At 38.6% G+C, this 26,362-nt stretch overlaps 1 protein-coding gene across 1 annotated transcript in view; it reads left to right on the top strand.

Annotated features, from left to right (window-relative positions):
• Positions 1 to 26,362, top strand: part of Gpc6 (glypican 6) — a 979,653-nt gene that overhangs the window by 243,659 nt on the left and 709,632 nt on the right. The window contains exon 2 of the mRNA XM_057786799.1: positions 11,944 to 12,102. Coding sequence (XP_057642782.1) covers positions 11,944 to 12,102 — 159 coding nt within the window. The remainder of the gene's footprint in view (positions 1 to 11,943; positions 12,103 to 26,362) is intronic.

The raw sequence follows: 26,362 nt of genomic DNA, 5'->3' as shown, positions 1-26,362 counted from the left end.
GATTATTGTATACATTAGAGCTACATTCATAAAGCATCATGAGCCAATGTTGGTCAAGACAGGAAAAGCAGATGAATGGACTGATTTTGTGAATCAGCATCCAATGGCTATGGACCAGTAGCTCATATCTCAACGACAAGCAACATTTTTATTCTAGAATTTGGAAGGGTATTATGTTTAGTTTGCTTATCTTCACAGCATACGTATCTTCTAGATCCTTCTATCCCTTGGCATTATTAAGTAGTTACTGTTGTTTGTATGCTACCCTGCTGTGAATGCAACCTTCCAGTGAAAGGGAAACACAACCTCTTTTGAAACTCTTAAGCAACCCTTGCCTTGTGCCAACATGTATTCCGTTCAAGGCGTATTTACCCTAGAACCTGTCTGTTTGATTACTCTTGTGCAATAATAATATAGTTTGAATTGCTTAGGGATGACACTGTATTATTCTTGAGAAAAAAATGTATTTGTCATGTTTTTGCATTTTCAACATGTTTCCATATTTTTAGAAATGCTGAACTTTCTGAGATAGGATCTGTGCAGTTCGTGATATTTAAAGTGTCGTTACAGTGTGTCTTTCCTATGCTGTATGTAGCTATGTGTTTTCCTTCTTCAGAGACCAAACCTCTAGCTTTTCTTTCAGTCCCCTCAATTTTTGGTACAGATATCTATTTATTAACATGGATATTATTTTAATGGCATGCTTTTATATTTTACCTTATAATGTCTTTGTGGGATTACATTCATTTAATAATTATGTATATGGTAGGAGCATTAGCAAAAGGTTTTTGTAAAATGATGTAGGTGGAGAGATTAAATACATTTTCATAAAAGGTAGTTTGAGTGGCAGCATATTTTAAAATCATCATCAACTCAGTCTGTACAGCAGAATTCATGGAGTCCTCTCTAGCATCGCTGCCTTTCCCTGGCTATGGCATAGTTTAACAATGGTCTTTATGACTGCTTCAAGATGAACCTAATAATGTCATTGAATTTATGTAATGGGTGTCCATTATTTACATTTTTGTATTGATTTACTTTTCTTTATTTGTTGAACCAAAATAAATAAAAAGTCATTATATGCAGAGTTTTGAGCTAAGTATTAGGAACATAGTTGGGGAACTGATTTAGAAATCAGTTCTCCAGTAGATCTGCTCTTCCAGAAAGATGGACACATTGAAGCTCAGCGAGATGTGAATTGAATGCCCTGTGCCGCCTATGGCACATGGCAGGGACCGGTAGTACCAGAATCTCGACTCTAGATCCTGGAAGTTCAGCCAAAGTACTGAAGAGATGTTTAAGTGAGAATTGAAGTGATACAATAGAAAGGAGAATTATAAGAGGGGGCTCATTGTTTCTTACCTGTTAGAGTAGCCCTTTGAGTAAGGTCTAAGATAAAACTGAGCATACCATTTAGGGGCTCTCAGTATTCTGTTTGGCAGAATATTTAAGCACAGTGGTAAGAGATAAATTGAAACTTAGATATTCCCATAAAAGGTTATGATTAATGGTGCATTAAACTGAATAGTAGAGTAAATTTATAGGTGGGTGGTTTTGGTTATGTTGTGGTTGTATACTCTTTGCAGAGGAAGTGGGTGGAGGTATATTTTTGGTATGCTTCTTCCAGAACCATTATTTAAACTTAGAGGAGGTCAGGTGGGATTTCTGAATACTTAAACTCAAGAAAACACTTAGGAATCCTGAGGATATAATAGACACCCATATCATAGACCCTGCACATGAAATTTAGCCTGAATTTAATTGTTCCGTTAAATTCTTTGTATATGCTTTTCTTTAATGTATTTCTTGTATGTTTTCCCTTCTCCTGAGTCAGTAACATGATGCAGGAAGTTGTACCATAAACAGTGAATCTTCCCATGACCATAAGGAGTGCATTTAACTGGACTAAACTTCGTTTTTCTGAAACAGCTTTCCCCCTAAAAAATATGTCGTCTCACTCTATCCTTTACATTAAAACTCAGCCTTAGCTCAAAACTTTTGCAGTAATGTTTGACTTTGAAAAGCCTATCTAATGGATTAAGAGTTCTTGTAATTTAATCCATATTGATTCATTTAGTTATTTAATATATTTGCTTAAATGTTGGGATCCTGCAGGGGTACATCCAGTTTACAGTGGCATTGTAGAGTCTGTATAGCTGTCAGTGTGCCTCCTGGATAGTCATTGTTTAAAACCACATTGCTCGCAGAGAAACGGATGATGAAGAAACAGCCTTATGTATTTTTGCTCTCACTGGTGGAGTTCTCTTAAAATTATTTGAGCATTTTAAAAATTCATATTGATTTTTTGATCTTCTGTCTTTAGTGCAGTTTTAACATTTAATTGAGATATTCATTTCCATTTAACTGTGTGGTATGTGTGCTTTTATTTCAAGGAGGTGGTTGGTCTTGTCTTTCCTGAGGGTCTTTATTCCTCTGTGTTCGAAAAAAATTACAGCTGAGGTTTAATTATACCAATGTGTTAACGACACTGCTGGGCTCCGGTGCTGCCTTCAGACTGGGAACACTTGAGAGCCCCTGGTTGGAGAGGATGCTTAATTTATTACAGCATTTGCAGCACTGTCGTTTGAAAGATCAAGGTCCCTGTACACAAGTTTCAGAAAGCCACCTCTTGCCCTTTATTAATTGAAGAAGAAATGCCTAGGGATGAGGGCTGTCTCCTTCATGGAGGCCTCCCATCAGTCATCTGTGTAGTAGGGGCTGATGCTATTTTTCTATGGGCATCCATCTTCGAGGGATAGTGGGGATTAAAGCAATTATTATAAATTAGTGACTCTATGAGTTGTAAAAGGTTGGATATTATGGAGTTTCATTGTCATCGCGGTAGACGATTACTGAAATATACACTTGTGGACTGCGCTGTAGATCTTGTGACATTTCCAGCCCCTCTGCCTTTTATGGCTTTCCTCTGTGTGATGCCATCAGTGTTGCACTCGTGGCTTTACAGATGCCCACTGAAACTGCAGTATTTTATAGAGGAGAAAATAATTTTTCATAAAAGCTTACATGCAGTTCAGTTTGATTAGGTTCTTAATCACTCTCACCTAGACTTGGCCCCGGTACTGAATCCGTCTGTGAACTGGTTTACGGCTACTGAGCTTGGAGCAGTAAATCCTAAGTTTTCAAGTGAGCTGTCATATAATTTAGTAGGAATGCTGATCTGCTGTTATCAAGGTCAAAAACAAGCACTTTGTAAATTGGTTTATTGTCTATCACCACAGGATCACCAAATTCAATTGCAGAAATGGTAACTTTGAGTAAGCAAAGATGAGTGAGGGATTACAGAAGCAATAAACTCAAAATTGATCATCATCCGTGGGTGAATTTGTAGGAAGCAGTTGGTTTGATGGATGCAATGTGGGTCACAGAAAGCAAAAGAAATAAGTCAGCATCTTAGTCAGTGGAGTTACAGAAGGTTAAGGGAGCTGGAGAATTATGGCTTGCTTGTGTTTGGCAAGATTTGAAGAAGGTTAACTAGATCTTGCCAGGTTGGTTCATAAAGATGAAATCTGGCAAGAGGAGAAAAGTAGAGAAGCTGTCATTCACTCTGCAGGATTAATGGCATCTTTGAACACCTGAATATGAAGTCTGGGCAGCCCTGAGGTAAGGGCGCCAGGTGTCTGAGGAGCTCTGAAGTTTGCAGCATCCTAATGAATGCTACTTAAAATTCCTGGTAGGGGCTGGTGACCAGCCTCTCTTCAGAACACTGAGAGAAAGTGTTTTTGAAATGTGGAAGCTTAACTTATATAAATACCTTTTGGAAAGCAAGGGAAGGTTTTAGCATAACTCCTTAGATACTTTTTTTTTTTATGGCAGAAGGAGCCATACAAAGTCTTCTAAACCTATCTGAGTGAGCATCAGTATTTCTGGTTTGTGGACCTGCATTGTTCTGTATGGCCTTTACTCTTCCCTCTCTGTAGCTGTCTGCATATCACCTCAGCCTTTAATTTGCATCTTTCAGATCTTTTACCAAAAATTACCATAAGAAATGCATTGTATAATGCAACCTAATGCATACATAATATAAGTGACTGCAGCAGAAGGTTCCAAGAATTTTACTTATTTGTATGATGAACTCTGAAATGTTTTTTGTTTTAAAGCTTGATTGTTGTTGGCTCCCTGCTAAAAGATTTTATGTCCTGTCTTTTAAAAGATGTTAGGGTGACTAGAACAAGCATAGCTCCTACTTGAATTGCAGCCTACAGATAGATAACCAATATTGCTACTTCTTGACTAGAGATCAGATAACAAAGATACCATCATAAAGCCCATGGAAGTAATATATTCCTCTATGTTCATCTGTGTCTGGGAGATTGATAGGGATGCATGTGTTCTCATACAACCTGTATTTATAAGGAAAGACCTATTAGCATGGGTATAGTTTTCTGCATTTTACTGGGATTCTTAACTACAATATCTCTCTGTATCTCTTAATACTAAATATAGTAGCTGTCTAGTTACTTGTGTATTGTGTGCCTAGTTAAAATTGAATGAATGAATGAATGAATTAGTAAGAATCACATGCCTTCCAATAAGTAGATTGTTGTTTTTGTTTTGATTTGATGTTTGTCTTCTTGTAATGCTGAGTAGACCTGGGCCTTCTTTCATGCTAAATTAGCAGCATATGGCTAAGCTGTATCCTCAGCTTAGATTTCTTCTGGGAATTCTGACAAAACCACCCAGGAGCGATTAGAGTGAAGGAATCAGGGGGTATGGCAGCAGCGAGGAGACTGATGTCTATGGTCTATGGCACTTTCAATGGCGTACAACTTTAGCAGCAAGGAAGAGCTTCTGTCCTGGGACAGCAGCCACTCCAGAAATTATTTCTGTCACCCCCGTTTCTCTTGCCCAATAAGTGCCCTGCTATGACTGATGGTGACCATCAAAGTTCAGGGGATCCTATGTTCTCTTTGTCTGCCATTCTGAAACCAACTATACAAGTCTACCCCTTCCATCTGTCCGGGACAATTGACAGTTGACAATGATTACAAACCAATTTTCCCTTGGGGTAAATGAGTGTTTCAAACATAGGTCTTTACGAAGATGGTGAAAGTGACAGATACTTGTAGTCTATGAGCTTTGTCATTGGAGGCAAGGCTTATGAACTGGGGAGAGCCAGACAGGCAGCAACCACACATCACCTTCAGCTCCACTTGTTGGTTTGCTGGTGATGCTATAGCCGACTTTGGAGAAGTATGTTCAGACCATCAGTTATTTAGTGAACTTCCTCTAAGCATAGTGATTACTAAACATACACAATGGAAGCAGAGGCAGAGGAGTGGATAGATGGAGACTCGCCTGGGCTGCATAGCTATGTGATGAGAAAAGCCAGTCCGTGAACTTAATGACAGCCTCCTTCAAATATGCAAAACAAACCTAACACTTACCAAATTGAAACACAAACAACTGTATTGTATACAATAATAAGTAAATCACATTAACACAGAAGTAGGGAAACACACAACTCTATCTTCTCTGCTTGTTCTACTGACTGATTTCCCCAGGCCTGCTGGATCTGAGTTCTATAATAGATGCTACTGCACACCCGTCTCAAGCTGACATCTGGGAAGATCATTATGGTTGCTAGAAACCAGCGACATTGGAAATATTTATACTATGGCAATTTGGGTAACTTGGAAATTACATTGGGATGTATATTGCTTTTAAATCAAACCCCATAATTTAAAAATCTGTGGAGCTAATGGGTAATATTTGATAACACAACACTGACTCTATTTTTAATCCCTCAGATATCACTCTTGATTGACTCAGAAAGGAAAAACAATAACTTCTATGTTCTTAAGCCTTGGGTTAAATTTATAATAATTTTAGGCAATTGAAGTCATCACCACTGTGGAAAACTGAGTCAGTGAAGAACATGCCAAGGGTTCTAATACTCCTTCTACAGAACCCTCTGTGCATGTACGTGAGCTCTTCAGAAAGTCAGAATTAATAGTATCTAACACTACACATGCACGTACAAATATGTAAACAAGTTGTATGCCTTGGGTTACTTTGAAGGATTGTCTTATGTGAAATCAGAACCCAGGTCATGCTCTGCCGGACAACATGCCCATCAGAAGACCGAGGCAAGAGCTAAGGCTAGAAGCTTGAGGAAAACAAGTTTTCTCAATGACACCTCCAGTCACTCTGACAGCCCTTTCCCAGGATCAGCTCAGACTCTTACATCATTCATCTTGATGTCCTTCTTAAGACCAGCTGGTTGCAGATGTTAACTGCATCCTCGCAATGCCTTGCATCAGCTCCCAGCTTCTTGTTTGGATTTTGAATTCCCAAGTTCTGCAGTCAAGCTACACTAGCATAACTATTCCAGTAGCTCAGTAATCTGTCCATGACACCCTAGGTCAGAGAAACATGTAGCATTTCATTTATTATCCTGTTCAAGTACAGTGTGAACCCTCTAATGTACTCAAAAGCCATTGAAATCACAATATATTAGAAACTATCTGTATTCAGTTAGTACTTGTTGTTTAGTAATAAAACAAGTGAACACAGACGCTTCTCAATGCAAGATGAAGTTGGGTGCCACCATGATCATTTATGCTCCAATATAATCTCCCTTTGCTGTTTCTGAACTAATTTGCAAAGCTCTGCTATGCAAAGATTTAATACCATAGAATGGAATATAATATGTCCAAGTCTGAAAACATAACCTACCTCCAACATGTGCTTTTTTCCTCTTTTCCTACAGATATCAGCATCCTTTTATAAATTTAAAATATCCCATTGCGCCATTGTAAGTTTGCTACTGTGCTCCAGTGAGCCTTGTTATAGGTTGGTGTGTTTATAGAGTTTCTTATTAATGGACTTTGGCTCATGGAATCATAGTATTATGTTTTATTGTTGGCCCTGTAACATGCAACTGTAATCTTGCTGAATTGCTTTATGTAGAAAGTTACCTATGTTGAAACATTGCAAACTCTCTGCTGAGATGTTTTTGACAATCATGTTTTTAAAACTCATTCTGAGACATACTTTAAAAGGAGTTTGCATATGAGTGTTTCCTGATAGATACCTGTGCCAATTTCCGAGTACCTTGTGTTCAGGTAGCATTTTACATGGTATAAGTTTTGATTTAATCAGTTGATATAGTTTATATATACTTAAAGCAAGGGGAATTGCTTATATTTTAACATGACCAATTTATTAGCAATGTAACAATTTCATAACATAGAGAGCCAGTTAGATGTCACAATAGGAAGAATGTCTATCCTCTATCCTGCTCACCTCAAGCACTGCACATTCCCATGTCCCTTAAGGCTTGTTCTTTCATCACTCTGAATTTCTCCTGTCATCAGGTCAATTCAACAGTATAGAGACAATGGGTCTATGCTGGTTCATCTGCGTCGTTCAGTGTAGTGTGTTGGAAATTCTCCATGTGTAATTCTGGGAATTAAAATAAACAACTAACTTCTTGGTTGTATTTTTAAAAGATTACATTTATAAATTTTTTAGTGTTGTAGGAGTCTGCTAGTTAGTACTCAGCTGCTCAGCAGCTCAGCCCCGAAATAACCACACAGAAACTGTATTATTTAAATTACTGCTTGGCCCGTTAGCTCTAGCTTCTTATTGGCTAACTCTTACCTCTTAATTTAACTTATCTCCATTAATCTGTGCATCACCATGAGGTCATGGCCTACCAGCGAATTTCAGCGCATCTGTCTCTGGCAGCAGCTTCATGGCTTCTTTCTGACTTCACCTGCTTTATACCTTGCTATTGGCTAAGCCAGTTTCTTTATTCATTAATCAATAAAAGCAACACATAGATAGAAGGACTTCCCACACCATTTTAGTGAAATTTTTAGAAACTTATGAATTAGAATGTAAAGCCCTTACCAGGAATGTAGCATCAAAGGACAATAGCAATAAGAGGTAATTTGGATAAGACCCTCAAAAGAAGAATATCAATTTAGTTTTCTCAAACTTGTGAGAAACAATTTTTATTGTGATGTTGATCAATGTTCCTAAACAATAGCTTTCTTTAAAGATAGGAAAGGTCATTTATAATAAATCTTAAGAGTGAAAAGGTTTTCAAAATGTACCTGTGTGGATGTTTGGCAAACTTAAATTTATAGAAGCACATTGGAACCTTGATTTAATCAGTTGATATAGTTTATATATACTTAAAGCAAGGGGAATTGCTTATATTTTAACATGACCAATTTATTAGCAATGTAACAATTTCATAACATAGAGAGCCAGTTTTATTTTAAAAAGTGCTATTTTAAAAAGTGCTAATTTCTTTTGCTTGGACACTCTTGGTTGTCATATGCAGGAATTTTAGAAGACTAATCAGTCCAGGTATGTTAACCTCAACAATCTCTCTTGCCTGTAAGAAACACTAGCAAAGCCTTAACTTCTACAATACCTTATATTGCTTCTTCTGTTTCCTTAGATGATTTACCCAGGCAATCAAAGTAAATAGTTATATATGCAGACACTGCAAATGACAGGTGCCCATGCCTCTCTAACATATATTGAAATTCACTGTATTTCAGGAGTAGACAGTGAGAGAACCTACACGGAGTCTGAAGATGGCCAAATCCAAAGCAAATGCTACCCTCCCATCAGACAGAGCGTAGAAGTTTAGGAATCCAAGCACTCTGTAACTCTTGATATCTTTAAACCTTGTAACTTCTAATATCCTGCCCCCTAGAAGGGACTTTGTAGTCATCTTTCTTAGGGTTCTCCATTTCTAGAAAATGGCACAATGTGGTTTGCTGGAATCTGCTCTGCTGCTCCTTCCTGGCAGGTCATTTCTGTTGCTAGTTTGGGACTCACACTCTGAGGTCCGCAAGTTGTCACTTGTGAGGTCATTCGGTTTATGGTAGCGGAGCTGCAGAGGCTGGCTCACTTGGCTAATGAGGTCCTGCTGTCTGCTGCCCTTAACCACCGTGCCACTCACCAAGTCTAATTTTGGCAGTTTTCAGACCTGGGGCCTTGTTTTGAGGGAGTGGGATTTGGCAGAATTAAATTTCTGCTGTCACCACGGCATCTTGGGGGTGGAAATGAACATCTGGGCAGACTTTGGGGAAAAGATATTGTAAAACTTGACATAATTGAAGGGGACACAGAGAGGGAGGAACAGTCTCATCTTTTATTTCTTGGAATACAGAGGACAATGTAAGGTCTTTTTTTATGTCTTTGAATTCATTTTGCAGCTTCTTGTTAGAGATCCCTTTTCCACATCTAAATATTGGCTTATATACTTTACGATTTCTAGTGCCAAAAAATTCAACAGTCCACTGGCGTTAACTCCCTGAAGAAGTATCAGCTTATGTCTCCCCTCCTCTTTGTGCTGTGCTAGATCTTGTGACCATGAACCCATCATGGTCGTTTTCCCACACAAGCTGTCAACCAGTGGTTGAGGAGTGTGTGCACACTTACAGTTTTTGCTGTGCATTTTTCTTTATTTGTGGCTTCTTATGCTGATTTCCATTATCCTTAGCATGCCCTGATGTGTCTAGCCACACTCCAGGTGAAAGAAATAATATGTCTAATTATATATCACATATGTGATAGACCATCTAAGGCAATTTGATAAAGGAATGTTATTGGTAAATCCTTAAAGACCACTTTTTCTCCCTTTATAATTTGTAACTTTGAAATTACCACTATTATATGTTCCTCAGGGCTCAAATTACTCAAGCTGGCAAATGTTTCCATAGCCTGTGTTAGATCTACTTTCTTCATAGGGAGAAATACCTTTGAGCTTGATCATAGAAAATTAAATAATTTTGTTATTGCATGCTGTGGGATCTCTATCATAACTATATTCATAACATCCTAATGTTGATAGAGCCTGAAACTATGCAAAGAACAGCATCAGCTAGGGTGTGTCGATGGCATTTTATCTACATAATTGGATTTGAATTTATAAAACTTCATTCTAACTCAAATATTATCCTTTGAAACTTTCCCAGCTGTGTTCAAAAGATTCATAGAAACAGGAATGGGACTGGATTTGGCAAAGGGCTCTAAATGAAGAATACTCATGTATGCCTACCCAAACATGATATCAGAACAAAACAAATTTTCCTAAGCTCCTCATATTTTTTTTTTGTTTTTGCATATGTGTGTGTGTTAGTGCACATGAGTGCCCATGCACATTTGCACACGCGTATTCTTAGACCTGTAGTTTCTGGTTTATAAGTGCTTCCCTTTCTCCCTCATCACAGTGGTACATTGTTCATGGAGAGAGAGAGAGAGAGAGAGAGAGAGAGAGAGAGAGAGAGAGAGAGAGAGAGAGAGAAAGAAGAGAGATTTCTATTAGATTGCTTCCTTGCCAGGAAAGCTGCAGAAATTGTGATGCAGAGAGAAGGTGGAACTATAGAAGAATAGAGGACTGTTAGTTCCTTTTCTGATGGCAAAGTGACATTTTTTTTCAATGCTTACATGAGATGAACAGAGTGACCTTACCTGGCCCATTTTGTCATGGCCCCGGAGTCATCTTGTCTGAGGATAGAGTTTTGTGAACTGGTTTTGGGGCAGTAGGAGAAAGTGAGCACTAGACTGGCTTTTGGAGATCATGAGAAACTTGTTTTTCTTTCTTCTTTTCTAGCTCCACCCCTCCCTCCAGCCAGTCCCCAGAACTGCTACATTTCCAGTTCCAAGTTCCCAAGTGTGTTACTAAATAATTGAAGCTGATAGCAAATGTAAACGCGGCGTGACACAATATATATCTTTCCATGAGATCCTGATTCCTCCGAGAGGAACCGTGAACCTGAATTGGATGTTTCCTACTCTCAAGGACGATAGGTTTCTGGTTTTATTGTAAAATTATGTGTGATTTTAATAGTCTCATGCCATCTTAGAAGTCACATAAATTCCACCTTTAATATATAAGCTTGGGAAAGCATGCCATCCTGGTCGTATTTTTATAGGGAACTTAAGGATCCAACTGCTTCTCAGTGTATGAGATACTCCACACTTCACCCTGGGTTGCAAGAAACTTTTATTTATCCTGTTAAACATCGCATGTGAATTTAATAGTCATAGCATTAAGTGCTCTTTCCTTTTTGGTTTCAGTGCCCTCGAGGGAATGTCAGAGAGTAGATTTGGGTTTTATGTAGCAAGATGTCAGGTTGATTTTCCTTCTTCCTTCTAGACATTCTGACAAACACTTTTGACAAAATCTGAGCCAAGTACATTGGAAATTCACATTTTGCACAGTATAATTCCCTTTTAATTTCATGCAGCAAAGTATAGTCTTGTCCTTGCCATATTACTGGAGAAAGTCATGCTGTCAAAGGAGGTGGCCCGGCATCCATGGGCTGCCTGAAGCACAGACTTTTTCCCTTTCATCTACATTTCTGTCTGATACCAGAATTAGTTAAACCCATCAGTGGCTTCCTCTTTCCATAACAGTTTTTAATCTGACAAGAAATGTCAGCTGACACAGGATGTCACTATTAAAGACGCTTTGCCTTTCCCCCTGCCTTCCCACAGACAGCCTGGCAGGACACACAGTCATCTCTCGCCATTGTCCCTTGTCCCTGTTTCTTAACAGGCTGTGGTAATGGGCCTCGGAATTGTTCACCTTGTTTATATTTTCTAAGACAAGCACACTTAAGACTCTCTGATGCCTCTTGTCACCTGGTGCTCTTTGGTAATTTTAAAATAAAAGCAGGAAGTGAAAAAGAAAAGAAAAAAATCAGGTGTTTTGAGAATTTCCACACACCTGCAATGAGTTTTGTGGTGGGCACAGACAGCAAATATCAGGTTGAACTTAAGTCTCAGAGGCCTTGGGAGTGGTAAGCACATGGATGCTGAGGTCCAGTTTGGGTCCATGAGAATGGCTGGGGAGGAAAGGGGACAGATGCTCCCAGGATTTGAATAAAGTCTTCCAAATCTACCCAGAATCCTTGACATTTCATGCAGATGTTCGCTTTCTTCTCTTTGCAGGGGAGCACCTCCGCATCTGCCCTCAGGAATACACGTGCTGTACCACAGAAATGGAAGACAAGTTAAGCCAACAGAGCAAACTCGAGTTTGAGAACCTTGTGGAAGAGACGAGTCATTTTGTGCGTACTACGTTCGTGTCAAGGCACAAGAAATTTGATGGTAGGTGTAGCTCGCTGCCCTTCTCTGTGTTTCTGCTGTGTGTTTATGCAAGGCTTTTGTCCTACCTGGAAAAGCATTTTTAAGAGATGCTTCCATTTCCTCTCTAACGCATGTAGAATTTGTCTATGTTTAGGAAAGACACGGACATCCTTGACAGTGTAGTGTTCTCTGGTACCGTCATGGGAAAAGACAACCCTGCCTGAACAAAGGGGTGCTGTGCTCGGGTTCTGCCCGTGCCGTGCCTCAGCAGCGCGATGCTCACGTTTCATTAGTTCCGTGATCCTAATTCAACTTTTCCTGTGCTTTAGCTTGTCTCCAGTGTTTCACCGAGACGTTTCATTTGCAACGTCCATTTTCTTGCAGCTGCTTGCACCACCACATACTTTTTAAGAGGACAGGCTTGTCCCTACGACAGTGACACAGACTGCATTATTTTAGTATTTTCCATGTATTAATGTGACGCACTCTGTACAGCAGGTGCCATGCGTTTCACAAAAAGAGTATCGACCCCCTTTCATGTCCAGATCATAAGTAAGCACTGTCATTTCCATATTTCCATAAGTGTTATTCTGTTTGCTAGAGAGGACAAGAGTGAAAACAGTTATCCCTGTGATTTCAGCTTGAACCTCCTATTCAGGGCCGTAAAAATACTCCACTGTAGTGTGAATTTCAGCAGTTTCAATGAGGATGGCAGTGTAGGGGATTTTTCAGTGGATGTAGAGTGCTTACCGCTCTAAGAAGGACATGAACTGTGCTACGATTCATCGAGCAGCAGACCAGCATGTTGTGTAGGACTTCCGTAGTCCCCACTGGACATGTTCCCCAGCCCAAGGCCAGCAAGATCCTATCCACTTTCTTCACCCTTTTAGTCAGAGCACCACAGATCTGGTTAGAAAAGGTTTGCCAATGCTTCTCTTTCAAACAGCCTATTTCATGGTTGCTTGAAACTATTACTGTATCACTGCTGCCTTTCGAATTTCTTCTCCATGATCTGAAAGCGGGGCTGCATGGATGGACTCATGAGGATGTTGCATTTTCCATGCTGCTGGCACGTCGACTTCTCTACGAGGCTGTTCCCGCGCCTGCACTGTCTTCTCTCTTGCTCTGTGGATAAAGTTATCAGTGAATATATGTGACAGCGATTCCTTGTGGAAGAGTGATTCCGTGAAGCTTTTCTCTTGAATCTAATGAGGGCGTCCTTGGGGGTCGCCCTTGATTGACAGATTACAAGTCCAGCTGCATTCGGGTGGCTCTGGGTTTAGGTGCCCACAATTTATCATTGCGCATGGAGACGTCTTGTCCTTGATGGCAGAGAGCAGCTGAGGGTGATCCCGCTGCTGCTGCTCCTCGCCTTGTGTTTGGAAACCCATTCTACTGCATTTACAAAGCTGTCCTTTGCCAGGATGCTGTTAATTCCAGGACAAAACGCCGAGGCTAAAATGTGTTTCTCATAAGAAAAAATAATAGATGGCAACTAGCTTCATGAAAAATTTTATATTTCTTTTTTTAGTGAAGGAAAGCTATTCTGCTTGACCAAGCCAGATACTTCTGGCATTATATTAGTTAATTTTATATCTCATTTGTCTCAATTAAGAACCCCTGCTTTTAGGACAGGCGGTTTTAAACTGTGCTAATGCACTCCGGGATCACCATTGCTATGGACGTCTTAAAGGTTAGTTTTAGAGACTTTTAATTTGGTGAGGCCTTCTGCTTTCTTACTGAAGTCTGGTATCCAAAACTTTCCATTCAAGTTCTTGCCTATAGTCCACTTTGTCAGAGGTCTAGCCTGAACAGTTATAGGTTGCTGCCTTTGTTAGCTATCTATACTTCTCCATGAGAAGGAAACTACCATTTAATTTATATCGCGGAACGTTTATTCCTATGCTCATTAAGGATAACAGCAAGTTTACTTGCATGTGGTACTTGTGATCGAATCCATAGTGCATATAGAGGCCGCCAGGTTAGTCTCTGATTGTGGCTCTGTGTTCTATTAGAAATGCCTGGTTTCCATCCACTGTATCAGTGTGATTCTGTAGAATTTTAGTATTAACACAACACCACATACTACTATGACTGTATATTTTTCTCAATGTGCATCAATATTCTGGGTAATACTTAGAAGATGCTATTGTGTATAATTGTAAGTAGTTAATAAATAATGGGAATACAACCATGGATACATTTGAATTCTTCCAAAACTTTGCAAAGCTTCAAGTTTTGCTTGAAGTCCCATTAACCTAATATCGGAAAGACAAGAAATATACTTTGCCACGTATAGAAATTGTATTCTTTGGCAGATAATTATCTGGGTAGATATTTTTCTTTAGTGATAAAATTAGTAAAGAGCTCAACAGAGCTGCTTTCAACATGCTATGTCAGTAAGCCTACATTTCTGTTCCTCTCCATAGGTGAAAATCATACGCATGAATCAGCTCAGGGTACTTAGCCATGTTCACAACTTTATTTCCTTACCTGTGACCTTGGTCTGCCACACACCTCAGAAATTCCAAAACAAGCAACAAGATTATGTAGAAATGTCATCAAGGAGGGTGGTATCCTTGTATAGGCAGTCAGCATGTAGGTAGAAATGTCATCATGTAGGTAGAAATGTCATCACGGAGGGTGGTATACTTGTATAGGCAGTCACCATGTAGGTAGAATCCCGTGTTCAGTGACCACTAGGTCTGTCCAGTTTGCATTTCTGTCTAAGTCTTCACTGTGGCTATGTGATGGGTTGGTTGGGTCCCCTATGAAGCCTTCTGAGCGTGGCAATGGTGTTGGAGACAACACATGGCCTTTCTTCACACTCTGAGATGTTTGCTTCATCAGCAGGGGTCAGCTGAAATGCAAGGTCACACACCTGTCAAGTGGAGAGTCACAAGTCTGTACACACCTCAGCATTCCTTCTTGTTTACTGTCTCCTGCTTCCTCTGCCCCATGCCCTCGTCTTCAGATGTGCTGGATTTCATGGTCAACCAGTTAGCAATGCCTCTCTCTCCCGTCTGTCCTGTCCTTATTATGGTCGGGAGAAAGAAGAAATAATTTTCAGGAAAAAAAGAGAAGTAGTTTGAGTTAATTTTAATTCCCAAAAAAAGGAAAGAAAGAAAATTGCTCACCTAAATATAGTTCAACTCTCCAAGGAGCTGGGAGCCTCCAGAGGGGAGGGACCTCGCCAAGTTTCCATCCAGGCGTGTAACCTGATACCTACATCTATCTTATAAATAGCAGTGTTGTAGGAAATCAATATTTAGTTTATTTGTTTTGAGTAGACACTGCCAACCCTTTACTAGTGTTTCTTTAGCAAAACAATTGCAATAATTGTGTACTCATAATCTAGCCACAGTTTTGGACAGGGTAGAGACAGCATTCAGTTGTCCAAAGTCGTTCCAAAGTTTAAAGGATCACAAAGACAGCATTACAGACTCACCGGAGGCCTATTGTGTATCCTCCTTAGCCAATGTAACCAGCTGGATTCTATCATGGTGTAGGTAGTTGAACCCCTTTGCTAGAATGATTCTGGAAAACAAATTATTCAGAAACAGAATATTTTTCTTGAGAGGATTTGTTTTTCCTTCATATTTATTCAGCTTGAAACTTATTTACAACGCGAGCTTTCTATGAAGTTCTTCGTTTGTTTGTTGTTGTTGTTTTGTATTTTCTTATTTTTGAACTTTTCTTCCTGATCATTATTTATGTATTTTAATGATATACGTTCATCCAGAGTTTTGGCACCAAGTACATTTTTTAAAAGCAAGCTAAAAACAAAAGACTGGTAATTTCCATTCTTATGTGGCATGTATGCTATAGCAACGCCCTCGGAATACCCATCGCAGTGAGAGCAGAAATTACTTATGCACTGAGGTGTGGTGTTTTCATCTCCATACCATAGAGATGACAATGATGTAATGACTTCTTTAAAATATAGTCTAATTTTCTCAGCAAGTGTAGTTAGATGGAATAGAAAACACAAAGGGGCTCTCCATATGGTGATAGAATCTTACATACTCTCTGACACAGGCGTCATATTGTATGTGTGTGTGAGAACATGTATGTAGAATTTTAATTTGGAAAGCTTTTTTACAGCTGTCAGGTAAGTATGAAAGGTGTGGAAAGTTGGCTCAGGATGACTAAAATGTCTTCATTGCTTGCAGTAGGTCACCTTTTGAGAGAGATGTAAACATTGAATTATCAAGAAAGCAGGTTTGACTGGGCATGCCAGTGCACAGCTGCAATGCCATCTTGGGTAGGAAGGGGCAGGAAGATCAGGAATTCAAGGCCAGCCTGACATTTGTAAGACCGTGTCTCAAACAGAGAAAAAAAAATAACAGCCCAGAATTGACTTGGATCCTAGCAGAGACTACTTTTGATTTCAGACAAAGTAAGTCATTCTCTGAGAGGTACCAGACAAGAGTTCCTGGAAGAGCTCACTATCAATACCCTTAAAACATGGATTAAGAATGAGTTGCAGTAATCAGAAGAGTAGAGGACTGGCAGAGACACATGGCTCCAGAGAGGTTCTATGCATGCCCAAATACATGTTGATAGTATAGGTGGTATTGATTTTCCTCCAGCTATCATAAGTTTATTAAAATGCATCTATCTATTAGGTAGGTATTCTTCAGAGGTATCTTATTCCTTGTGCTAGACTTTCTGTGTTTTGTAACAACCACACAATTTCAGACCATAAACAAGACAGAAACAAGAATGTGTTTTTTACTCATTTAGTTTTAACAATTATAATTTGAGCTCAGGATGACATGGCTAAAAGTTAGTTGGGTTCATTTAATATACCTGTTCTTCTTCAGGGAGCTGTTCTCTGGCATGGGCAGTTTTGTTTCATGGTAAAGCTTGGAGTGAGAGAAAAGGCGTTGAAGGTCTCCGTGAAGTTGATGCATATCATTTTAGGGTAGTAGGCTAAAGTGAGACTCATGGTCATGGTCATTTCCCCTAACAATAGGGCAAGGCCAATTATACCAGTCTACGGAGATGGAGAACGGAAAGAGAATTTCTCTTCATTCCTATCTACTATCATTCTCAGCTGTTTCCTATTGCTTATCTCAAACATTGCCTACTTACCCAAATCGGCTTTGTTATTAATAGATTTCCCCAGAGTTTAAGCATGGCGAGCACATTCTAGATAAAGCATATACAGACAGGCATGAGTTTACAGGTCTCCCTTCCATTGTCCATCAGAGCACACTGATGGACATCTGTGTAACACCCCACATTTGCACACATGGTTTCCATTCCCATCATGCCGCTGAAGAGGAGGGAGGTTTCATAACTCAGCTTCTTGTGCTGCTTGTTCTTTTGTTCATTGTGTTATCTATAATTCACTAGGGTGAAAACGCGACCCATCATAGGAAGCAATTAGCCGATGCCTCCTTTACGTTTTCTAGGTCAGCGCCACAGTGGCATGTGCTCCAGCAGCAGCCTAGTCTTCCTGAGTTCAGAATGGTTTGGGTTGAGTTTAACCATCTCAGAAATGTTCTCTCTGGCACCAGACAGTAACCCGACAACTTCTCCCAAAGGCCGGACTTCTAGTAATGAAAGTGAACTGTACAGTGCAGAACACGGTGACCTGCACTCACAGGGTCTTTTAAATATGTCAAGGGGAGGTCAGGTATTTGTCCAGTGGACTTGGCTTTCCTTTCTCTCTCCTTCATTTTATTTCCCCTTCCCGTTCTTTCAATCCCCTGTTTAGACTTCTGCAGATCTTTCAAAGACGCAGATGCACTCAGTCAGTTGCTTATTGGATTATGTGAGGAGCCACTGCCTCTTTTCTAATTCTTAGACCTCCTACTCCAGGCCTTGCAGGAGCTTACAATGCTTTCTTCTCCAGGGCGGCTGAGGGATTATCATTTGATTAACACCTATCCTATTGCACAGTGGTTTTGCTGAGAAGCCCTTTCACAGACAAGCCAATTTCTTTAAAATATTGCTTCATCAGGTGCTGAAACCAGCCCAACCAGAAGGGTTCCTGGTCACGAATGTTAATGAGGAGTATCTACTCCCCGAAAAAGGTTCACTAATCCTTTGAGTAGGTATACGGTTCATTGCAGGTGAAATTTTATTTCAGTTAAATTGATCTGCCACTAAATAGAGAAAAACTGAGTTTCTTATTTTAGTGAGAAATCAAGAACAATATTTAATGGGAATATAAATTAGAGCTTGCTGGAAATGCTTTTGTCTTCTGCTCAGAGAACGCAGTAGCTTTGAATAGATTGGTCAGACAACACCGTGTGATGCCAGTTGGCTTCTCCAGTGGATTCAGCTGGGCACAAGGTGATGGACTAGAAGGCATTGGCTCTACAACTGGCATTTGGTATCAAGAGTTATGGAAACAGAAATTACTTTTTATTCCTGTGCTGGCATGGCATAAGAATTTCCATTTCCAAACACATAAAATATCAAAGTCATAAACTCGACCCCACCAGCTTTTGTATATCAAAAGATTTGAGATTCATAAGAAAGTGAATCTTTATTATCATTATTTTTTAATTACCATGTCATTATTAGGTCCTTGAGGAAGGGACCTTAGGATTTACAAAGAATTGAAGAGTTACAGATTATGGACTCCTAGAGTAAAGTTTATCTGCTCTCAATGCTGCTCTCATTTGTGTGTGTGTGTGTATGTGTGTGTGTGTGGGCATGTGCGTGTGGTATGTGTGGGTGTGTGTATGTATGTGGGTATATGTGGTATGTGTGGGCATGTGTGTGTGGGTATATGTGGTATGTGTGGTGCTTGTGTGTATGTGTGTAGCCATGGTAAATTACACACAGGAAGCCCACTGTTTTCCAATCAGAAAGACACATGTAACTCAGTCAGTGTCAGTGACGTGGTTCCTTCTGTGCTTATTTTCTTTCAAGTAGTGTCTGTGATGATCAGTGCAAAGCAGGGCCTGCTAAAGCAGCATTCTATCTCTAGATCCTCACCAACTGGGATTCAAAGTGATGACCTTTCTACAGAAAGTGTGTCGGCAGTGGAATAAGGAAATTATTTTTTATAGCTTGGATATGGAAAAGGCCCATCATGCATTGTGAGGTAAAAGGTTGTTCAGCTAGGTGGAAGTAGGAAGCCATAGTAAAACCATTATGAGGCTGGAACCAGTAGGGGAAGTTGAGGTCATTGTGTATGTGTCTTCGGAATGAATTGTGAGGCCCTTGTCCTTGCTTTGTTCTGTCTTACGCTTTTTTTCCCATGATTTGAATGAACAGTTTTGCTCTCTTTCAGGTCTCAGACCCAAGAGAGCAGGACCAATAGATGGTAAACTAGAGCTTTCCAAAGTGTGACAATATATACCTTTTTTCTGTATAAATTAATTATCTCTCATCTTTTGTTATGGTAATGGGAATCTAATTAATATTATGTTTTAAAAAAAAACCTTCGAGATTCATAAACCAATATAATATTTTATAAAATACTTAGCAGTAGTATAAAATCCCCATCATTTTTATTACTAATACCATTTCTCTATCATCCCCAAGCAAATTTTGGTTGCATGATTGACACCAGCAATGGCATATATGGTTGGACAGTCCAGCAATTCAAAGAAAGCAAGTGTTTGCATGAGTATTAAATTTCCTATGATTCTAAAATTCTGTTCTGTAGGAAAAAGATCTCATCATATGTTGAGGAAGTACTGCTTAGCATCTTAGAATAATCCGACTTGGTCCATGAAGTTCAGATTTTTAAAAACACACATTTATTATTTCAGTACTGTCGTTTCTATTCTTTCAAAAGATCTGTTGAATAGACAAGTAGTAATCTTGAGAATGTCTATGCCTATACAAACCCACAACCTCCATGCTGTTTAAACCCTACCTGCTGGTTTAATTGAATGCCAACAACTTGAAAATAGCAGGAAAACTTTGGTGTAAGGCAGGAATCAGGGATGTAAACTCTTAATATCTTTAAAAATAGTCATCTATCATCTCTCTATCTATCATCTATCAATCTATCCATCAGTCTACCTATCCATCTGTCTATTTACCTATCCATCTGTCTACCTATCATCGATTGTGTATTTATAATGAAAATGAATCATTCTTGGTGATTACAAGAATCTGCTGTATCAAACCTGCCTTCTCTTCCATAGTACTTAATTATTTGACACCTCTTTTAAAAAATGCAGTTGAATATTCTCTGCTGAAGTCTAATCTCATTAGGTATAGGAATTATCTGCTGTTTCTATTTTATCTTTCCATACTTGACTTAATATAGTTGATAATTAATATTGCTGTAGTGTTGTCTCACTGGGGTACTAACCTGTGCAGACCCAAGGGCACACACTGGCTAGATGAATTGCTTAAGATCCTATAATAAATATGACAGAAGAAAATAGGGAGCCTTGAATTCTAGTTATCTATGAACTCTTAGGGTCCATAAACCTGGAGCTCCTATTGGATTTCAACAGCTTCTTCCAGATAATGTATTGGAACTAATTTTAAATTCCCTAGACAAGGGTGGACTTCACTGCGAGGAAAGCTAATAGAAGCTCTTCCTTAAAAAGCAGGACAATTATGAGCATATCCCTCAGTCAACAAATTTCTGGTATCGCAAGCATGAGTACCTGTGTCAGATATCCAGAACACAAGTTACAAAGCTAGGTATGGTGTGATCTTGTAATCCCAGCACTGGGAGGCAGAGGCACCAGATTCCCTAGGGCTCCTGCCCAGCCAGCATAAACTAATTCATCAGCTACAGGCCAGAGAAAGACTCTGTAGCCCTAAAATAATGTAGGGAATTTCTAAGGAATCATACCTGAGACTGAAGTTTATTTTCCAAATTTACAGGTATACCTGTATACACACACACACACACACACACAAAGAAAACTACACACATGCACAGGAAGGGTTAGGAAGCATATTCTTCCCTTTAGCACTCATTAAATAAAATCTCTGATATTTAATACTGAAGATTTTGATTGTTTGCCCTTTGTGAGACACAGAAATCTTTATTCTACAGAGGTATTGTTCAGCTATGACTAAGTCCTTTCTAGGTTTGTTGCAAAAACATAGAGCTGAGCTCTAGACCTCGATAAAGCTGAATGTCTGTGATGTCAAGCAGGCATAGACCTTCCCTCTGTAAGGGGTCAGGGAATATGGATTTTATGCATTAAACACATTTCTGTTCTCTTCTATGCATTATAATAGTGAATTATACCCCCCCAAAACAACTGATTCTATTCTGGAAGATCTATAACATATATTTATTTCGGTGTTTTCTCTTAGATACTTAATTTTACACTCTCTAAATTACTTTTTAATTACTGACTTGCAGTTTTGTTTCTAAATCATTACAAAAGTCAAATGGTTTCATTTCAGTATTACATTCTGACCCGAATGGAATGTGCTAAGTGTACAAAGTTTCATAAGTTAATATGCTATAAATTTAAAGTTGATACATAGTTCCCAGAAAATAATAATACAATCCCGATATTTCAGACATGGATATGAAATGTGATAGTTTTAATACCTAGTTTCTTATCTCTAGCTGTTCAATTAAGTGAAGTATTATCAGCAGACAGGTTGACAAAGCTGAGTTGAAGCCAGGACTCGCACATACTAGACAAGCAATCCTGGTGTGATGTTGAGTCCTTGAAATTCAAAAATGGTAATTTTTGCTTTTAATATAGTATAAAATTAAGAATATATTCGGGTACCTGAAGGCTGAAGAACATTTTCTGTTTTCTGGAGATAATATTCCTTTCTCTTAGTACTTTACAACAGTCAGTACATTTGACTGTGTGCCCTTTCACAATGACCATTTTGTCTGTTTCTAGAATACTGGGAGACACCAATAGCAACAAGCTTAGGGAAACTTGTGATACCTAATATGCAACATAAATCGAAGAATATCTTAATGAAATATCTAAAATGAATAATTCCCTGTTTGTTTTAATGTAAGGAAAGTGGAGATATAAGGGAAAATAAAAGCATAGGATTTGAGAAAATTTTAACTATTTTCATTACCAACCCTTATGGTTGGTTATTCTTACCTACTCAATAGTAAGATAAGCCATGCTTGTTCTCCACCCCTAGAACTATATAGTACTATATAGTACTTCCTAAAGGAAGTAAATTCCAGTCATACATTCAATAGTTTTACAAATCTACTATAAAGTGAGGGCCTGAAATCAGGCAAACTCTCCTGTCATGTCCAGGATTTTTTTTTTAATGTCTAATGCCTAAAACTGTAAATTATATGCTTAAATCAAATAGAAAGAGGAATCAAATACAATGTATTATATATTTTTAAGCTATTAAAAATTTAAAATTTATTGAGTGAGTATTAATTAATTAATCTTATCAGAAAGAAAAAGAGATAAATGAGAGAGATGGGGTGTTTTCCAACTCAAGAAGATTTTCTCCATTGTTGCATTCTAATTCATGAAATGATTTTTTTTCCCCCAAACATTTCAGGTGACTAAAGTAGATTCTCCAGCCCTTTCATCATTCATTCTTTAAAAGGGTACAACATGGAATTCAATACTTTTTTTTAAAGGATATTATGTCATGTTCCATTTTACCAAATTTGTCCTGTGAACAATCACAGACCATAGGTAAAAATCTTACATTCAAATAGTTCAAATACTGGAAATGCATTTGATTGACACAGTGACCTTGGGCACATCTTAAACTCTTTGCACAAAACATCTTGTTTTCAAAGTGAGCATAACGTGGTTTGTTGTTAAAACATGCTGTCTTCAAGGACTCGGCAAGTGTCCAGCAATGTGTTTACTTTTACTGTTTGACTACTGTCTTTGCTCTCCACCCATGTTGCCATGCATTCATTAGCAGGTAGTCCAAGGGACATCAAGCAATGATATTTAAATGATGTGTAATTCCCCTCTGCAAGCTGGAAATACCATTGGTTAATAAACAAACTGCCTTCGCCTGTTGATAGGGCAAATCTTAGGTAGGCCGGAAAAACTAAACTGAATGCTGGGAGAAAGGAGGCAGAGTCAGAGAGAAGCCATGGAGCCACCATACTTCTCCTTGCTTGTATGCCATTAGCCTTGTGGTAAAATATAAAATAATGGAGATGGATTAATTCTGTATGTAAACCCCAGCTAACAATATGCTTAAGTAATTGGCGAAGCAGTGATCATATAGTTTCTGTGTGATTATTTCGGGGCTGAGCAGCCAGTAACAAACACGTGGCCTTCTTGTTACATTCGAAATGCTAATGCTGATGTCTGCTCTGAATTAAAACATAGGTAAAATATTAGAAGAGATTGAGGACATTTTATGGTAAGAAGATTGACAATTTTTGTTAAAACATAAAAATTATTCTGAAACCTAGAAACAATCTGGAGGTGTGGAAATCTTATTGCAAAGAGGGATACTGGAAATCAGGGAGTCAACTGTTGAGATCATGTTATACATGTAACTTGAAATCCCTGGTAAATACCAGCTGACAAACTGTACATGGCCATGCTCTGTGTGGTTGATGGCTATAGCTAGCTTGAAGTGATAATAGGAAAGCACTCCTAATGAGTTTCTGGGTCCTTGTATGTGTACTAACAGTATTTTTAAAGAATGAGTGCATTTCTGGCTGTCTACCCTTCATTTGGGTTTCTTGTAGTGCATGTACATAAATCTTTACATGAAGAGCTCACATGTCAGAACATCTACAGCTAACTTCCCATGCAAGTTGGAGGAAGTATTAAGCTAACAATTGGGCTTTTTTTTCTTTGCTAGCCTACTTTCCAAGTTCTTCATATAATTAATATTAATAATATAATGAGAAAATCAGTGTTTTATCTAATGGAGGAAACGAAGATCAAGGTGCCATCTTTCATATGGCTATTTCACATACATGATTCCTTTCTTCTTATAATGTCATTTACCTTGGTGAAATTCTCATGATAGTATCGAATTGACAAAAGCAAGTGTAACATGTTGAATCTATGATATTTCCCATGTCCTACTTTGTAAAACATTGTACATCTGCTTCAAATATTTTGCATACAATTTGCCCCAATGACAATATATGCAAATTTATAGGACAAAGCACCGTACTATAAATACTGCAACCAACAACTCTGGTGAGCACATTACTGATGATAATTGTTCAATCTGTGCAATGAATTGAGTTTTCTCCGTCAGTAATTTACCACACAACTGACTTAGTATATAGATCACTGGGGATGGATGAATACAAACAACTTCATGCACTCAAGTTTTCAGATCATGGAAAATCTGAATGCATTGGGAACTCTGCAGAAACTTGCATTATATAAGAACATGAATATTCAATGACTTCACATTTATAGTGTTTACTAAATATCTATTGATTTTCATAATTCTATTTTAACAACCTTAAATCTGTATTCAAAATGTCTATTTCCTAAAGGCTTCATTTGTTTATTCATTAGGTATTATGAATGGGAAAAACACACAGTAATATGATGTAGTCTTGGCATGATGCCACAGTTGAGTGAGAGCTGCTTCACTGGGTACAAAACAGTCTTATTTTATTCAAATGCTCACTCGCTACATTAACTTTGAACTGAATTTATTTATGCCAGTTTTTTTGAATAAGTCAAGACATTAAGATTCTTTACAATAAATGTTGCCCAATGACTCCCATACACCTGAATGTCTTTTTTGCCAATGACTAATGTATTTCTTCATTTCATTTCATTGTCTAAGGAGGTAAGACCAGAACTACCTGCTGGGTGTGTTCCCCAGTTCTCTGGTCCTTCCCCGGGTTGGCCCTGTATGCTCTTTTTTTTTTCACATTAATAAGACACTTTGAAGGGGTTTTTCCTATTATGAAAGTTGATGAATTTGCTCTAAATCATAGAAAAAAATATCCATATATATTTTCCTTGTTAAAATGTTGCTGATGACTCTGTTTAACCCTACATTTCTGTGGGCATAGTACAACATACTTAGAACTGAGTAAGAAGATAAGTTGTTTCTCCTTCCTCTGATGTAAAACCTCACGAGTGACTTTATTTTCATCCCTCTTTGTCCATTCATTTAATGTGAGAAGTTCTTCTTTATGTATTTCAGAAGCAATAGGGGAATATATCATCATTTCATATACTTGAAACTTGCATGTAGTGTTTTTATTTAAAAAATAGAATAGGTTGTATAATGAGATACTGCTCCAGTAACCTTTAGAAGGCTAATAACTTGAGCAGCGATGACTAATGACCTTTATCTTCACAAACACTTCCTTGCCATGTAAACAAACATCTGCACATGCAGTAACCCCATTTCCAGAGAGCCAGCTTGGTACACTAAACTGAAAAGTTGATTTTTCCCCTTAAATTCGGTGATGAGATCCTCAGTTTAAATATCATAATTAAATTCTTATACTGGAATAATAAGATTTGCAAAAGTAGCATACCTCTTAGAGTAAAGAAGAATATGTTTCTCTTTAAAAAGTTTTCAACAAGATTGATAACATTTATGTAATCGACTACATACCATTTCATGTAAACCACGATGTATTTTTGCAAATGAACATGTATTGCTTATATTCTCTGTTTTCCCTGGGAAATAGAAATAAACATAGTCTTAGATTATACTCTAGATTTCGCTAAAGCTGCTGACTTGTTGGAAGTTGAGCTGAGATCGCAAGAGCTGAATGGTTTTCTTTCTGACTGTTGGTTTTCAGAACATGCCCAGACTAATGGAGGATCATGAGTAGAAAGCTAAGCCATGCAGGGTGTTCATTAGATGGAACTTAGAAAGACTCTAGGGTTTGCTTAATCCTCCTGCTCGTTGGAGATAGTCGCATGCTTTTCAATTAAAATCTCCATTTACATCCAGCTGGCAAAGTTGGCATCCCTTTTACCAATAAAGAGCAAAGGTCACTGACTCCTACTTGAACAGATGGTTAAAAAATATGCCCTTCCCTTCACTGTGCAAATACCTTTGAGCCACCCATAGCAGGGGAGTGGATTCTGAGGGGTAAAATTGTATGGGGACTTTCACCTTATTTACTGATGTCTCTTCTGTGGCTCCTGGTCCAGATGCTTCAACGGCTGTTGCTGTGTGGATTGGGATTCAGTAGCAGCTGCTGTGCTTTGCTAGAGTGTCTTTCCGAAATTCAGAATTTAATAGTCTGAGACCCTAGCCATTGAAAGCTATGCTGAAAGTTAATTTGCTGAATCCAAGTTTATTTTCCTACCTCAGCTATGGTTTTTGATGGAGCCTCTCTCGAGTGTGGGAAATACTCAATTGGTGCCTCATAGATGCAAGATGCTAAACCCGTGCTGGCTACAGGAGAGGCATG

The sequence above is a fragment of the Chionomys nivalis genome, chromosome 12, assembly GCF_950005125.1.
Source record: "Chionomys nivalis chromosome 12, mChiNiv1.1, whole genome shotgun sequence".
NCBI classification, from domain to species: Eukaryota; Metazoa; Chordata; class Mammalia; order Rodentia; family Cricetidae; genus Chionomys; species Chionomys nivalis.
Note: the sequence above shows the minus strand (reverse complement) of the source record. Positions and strands in the feature narration are given on the sequence as shown.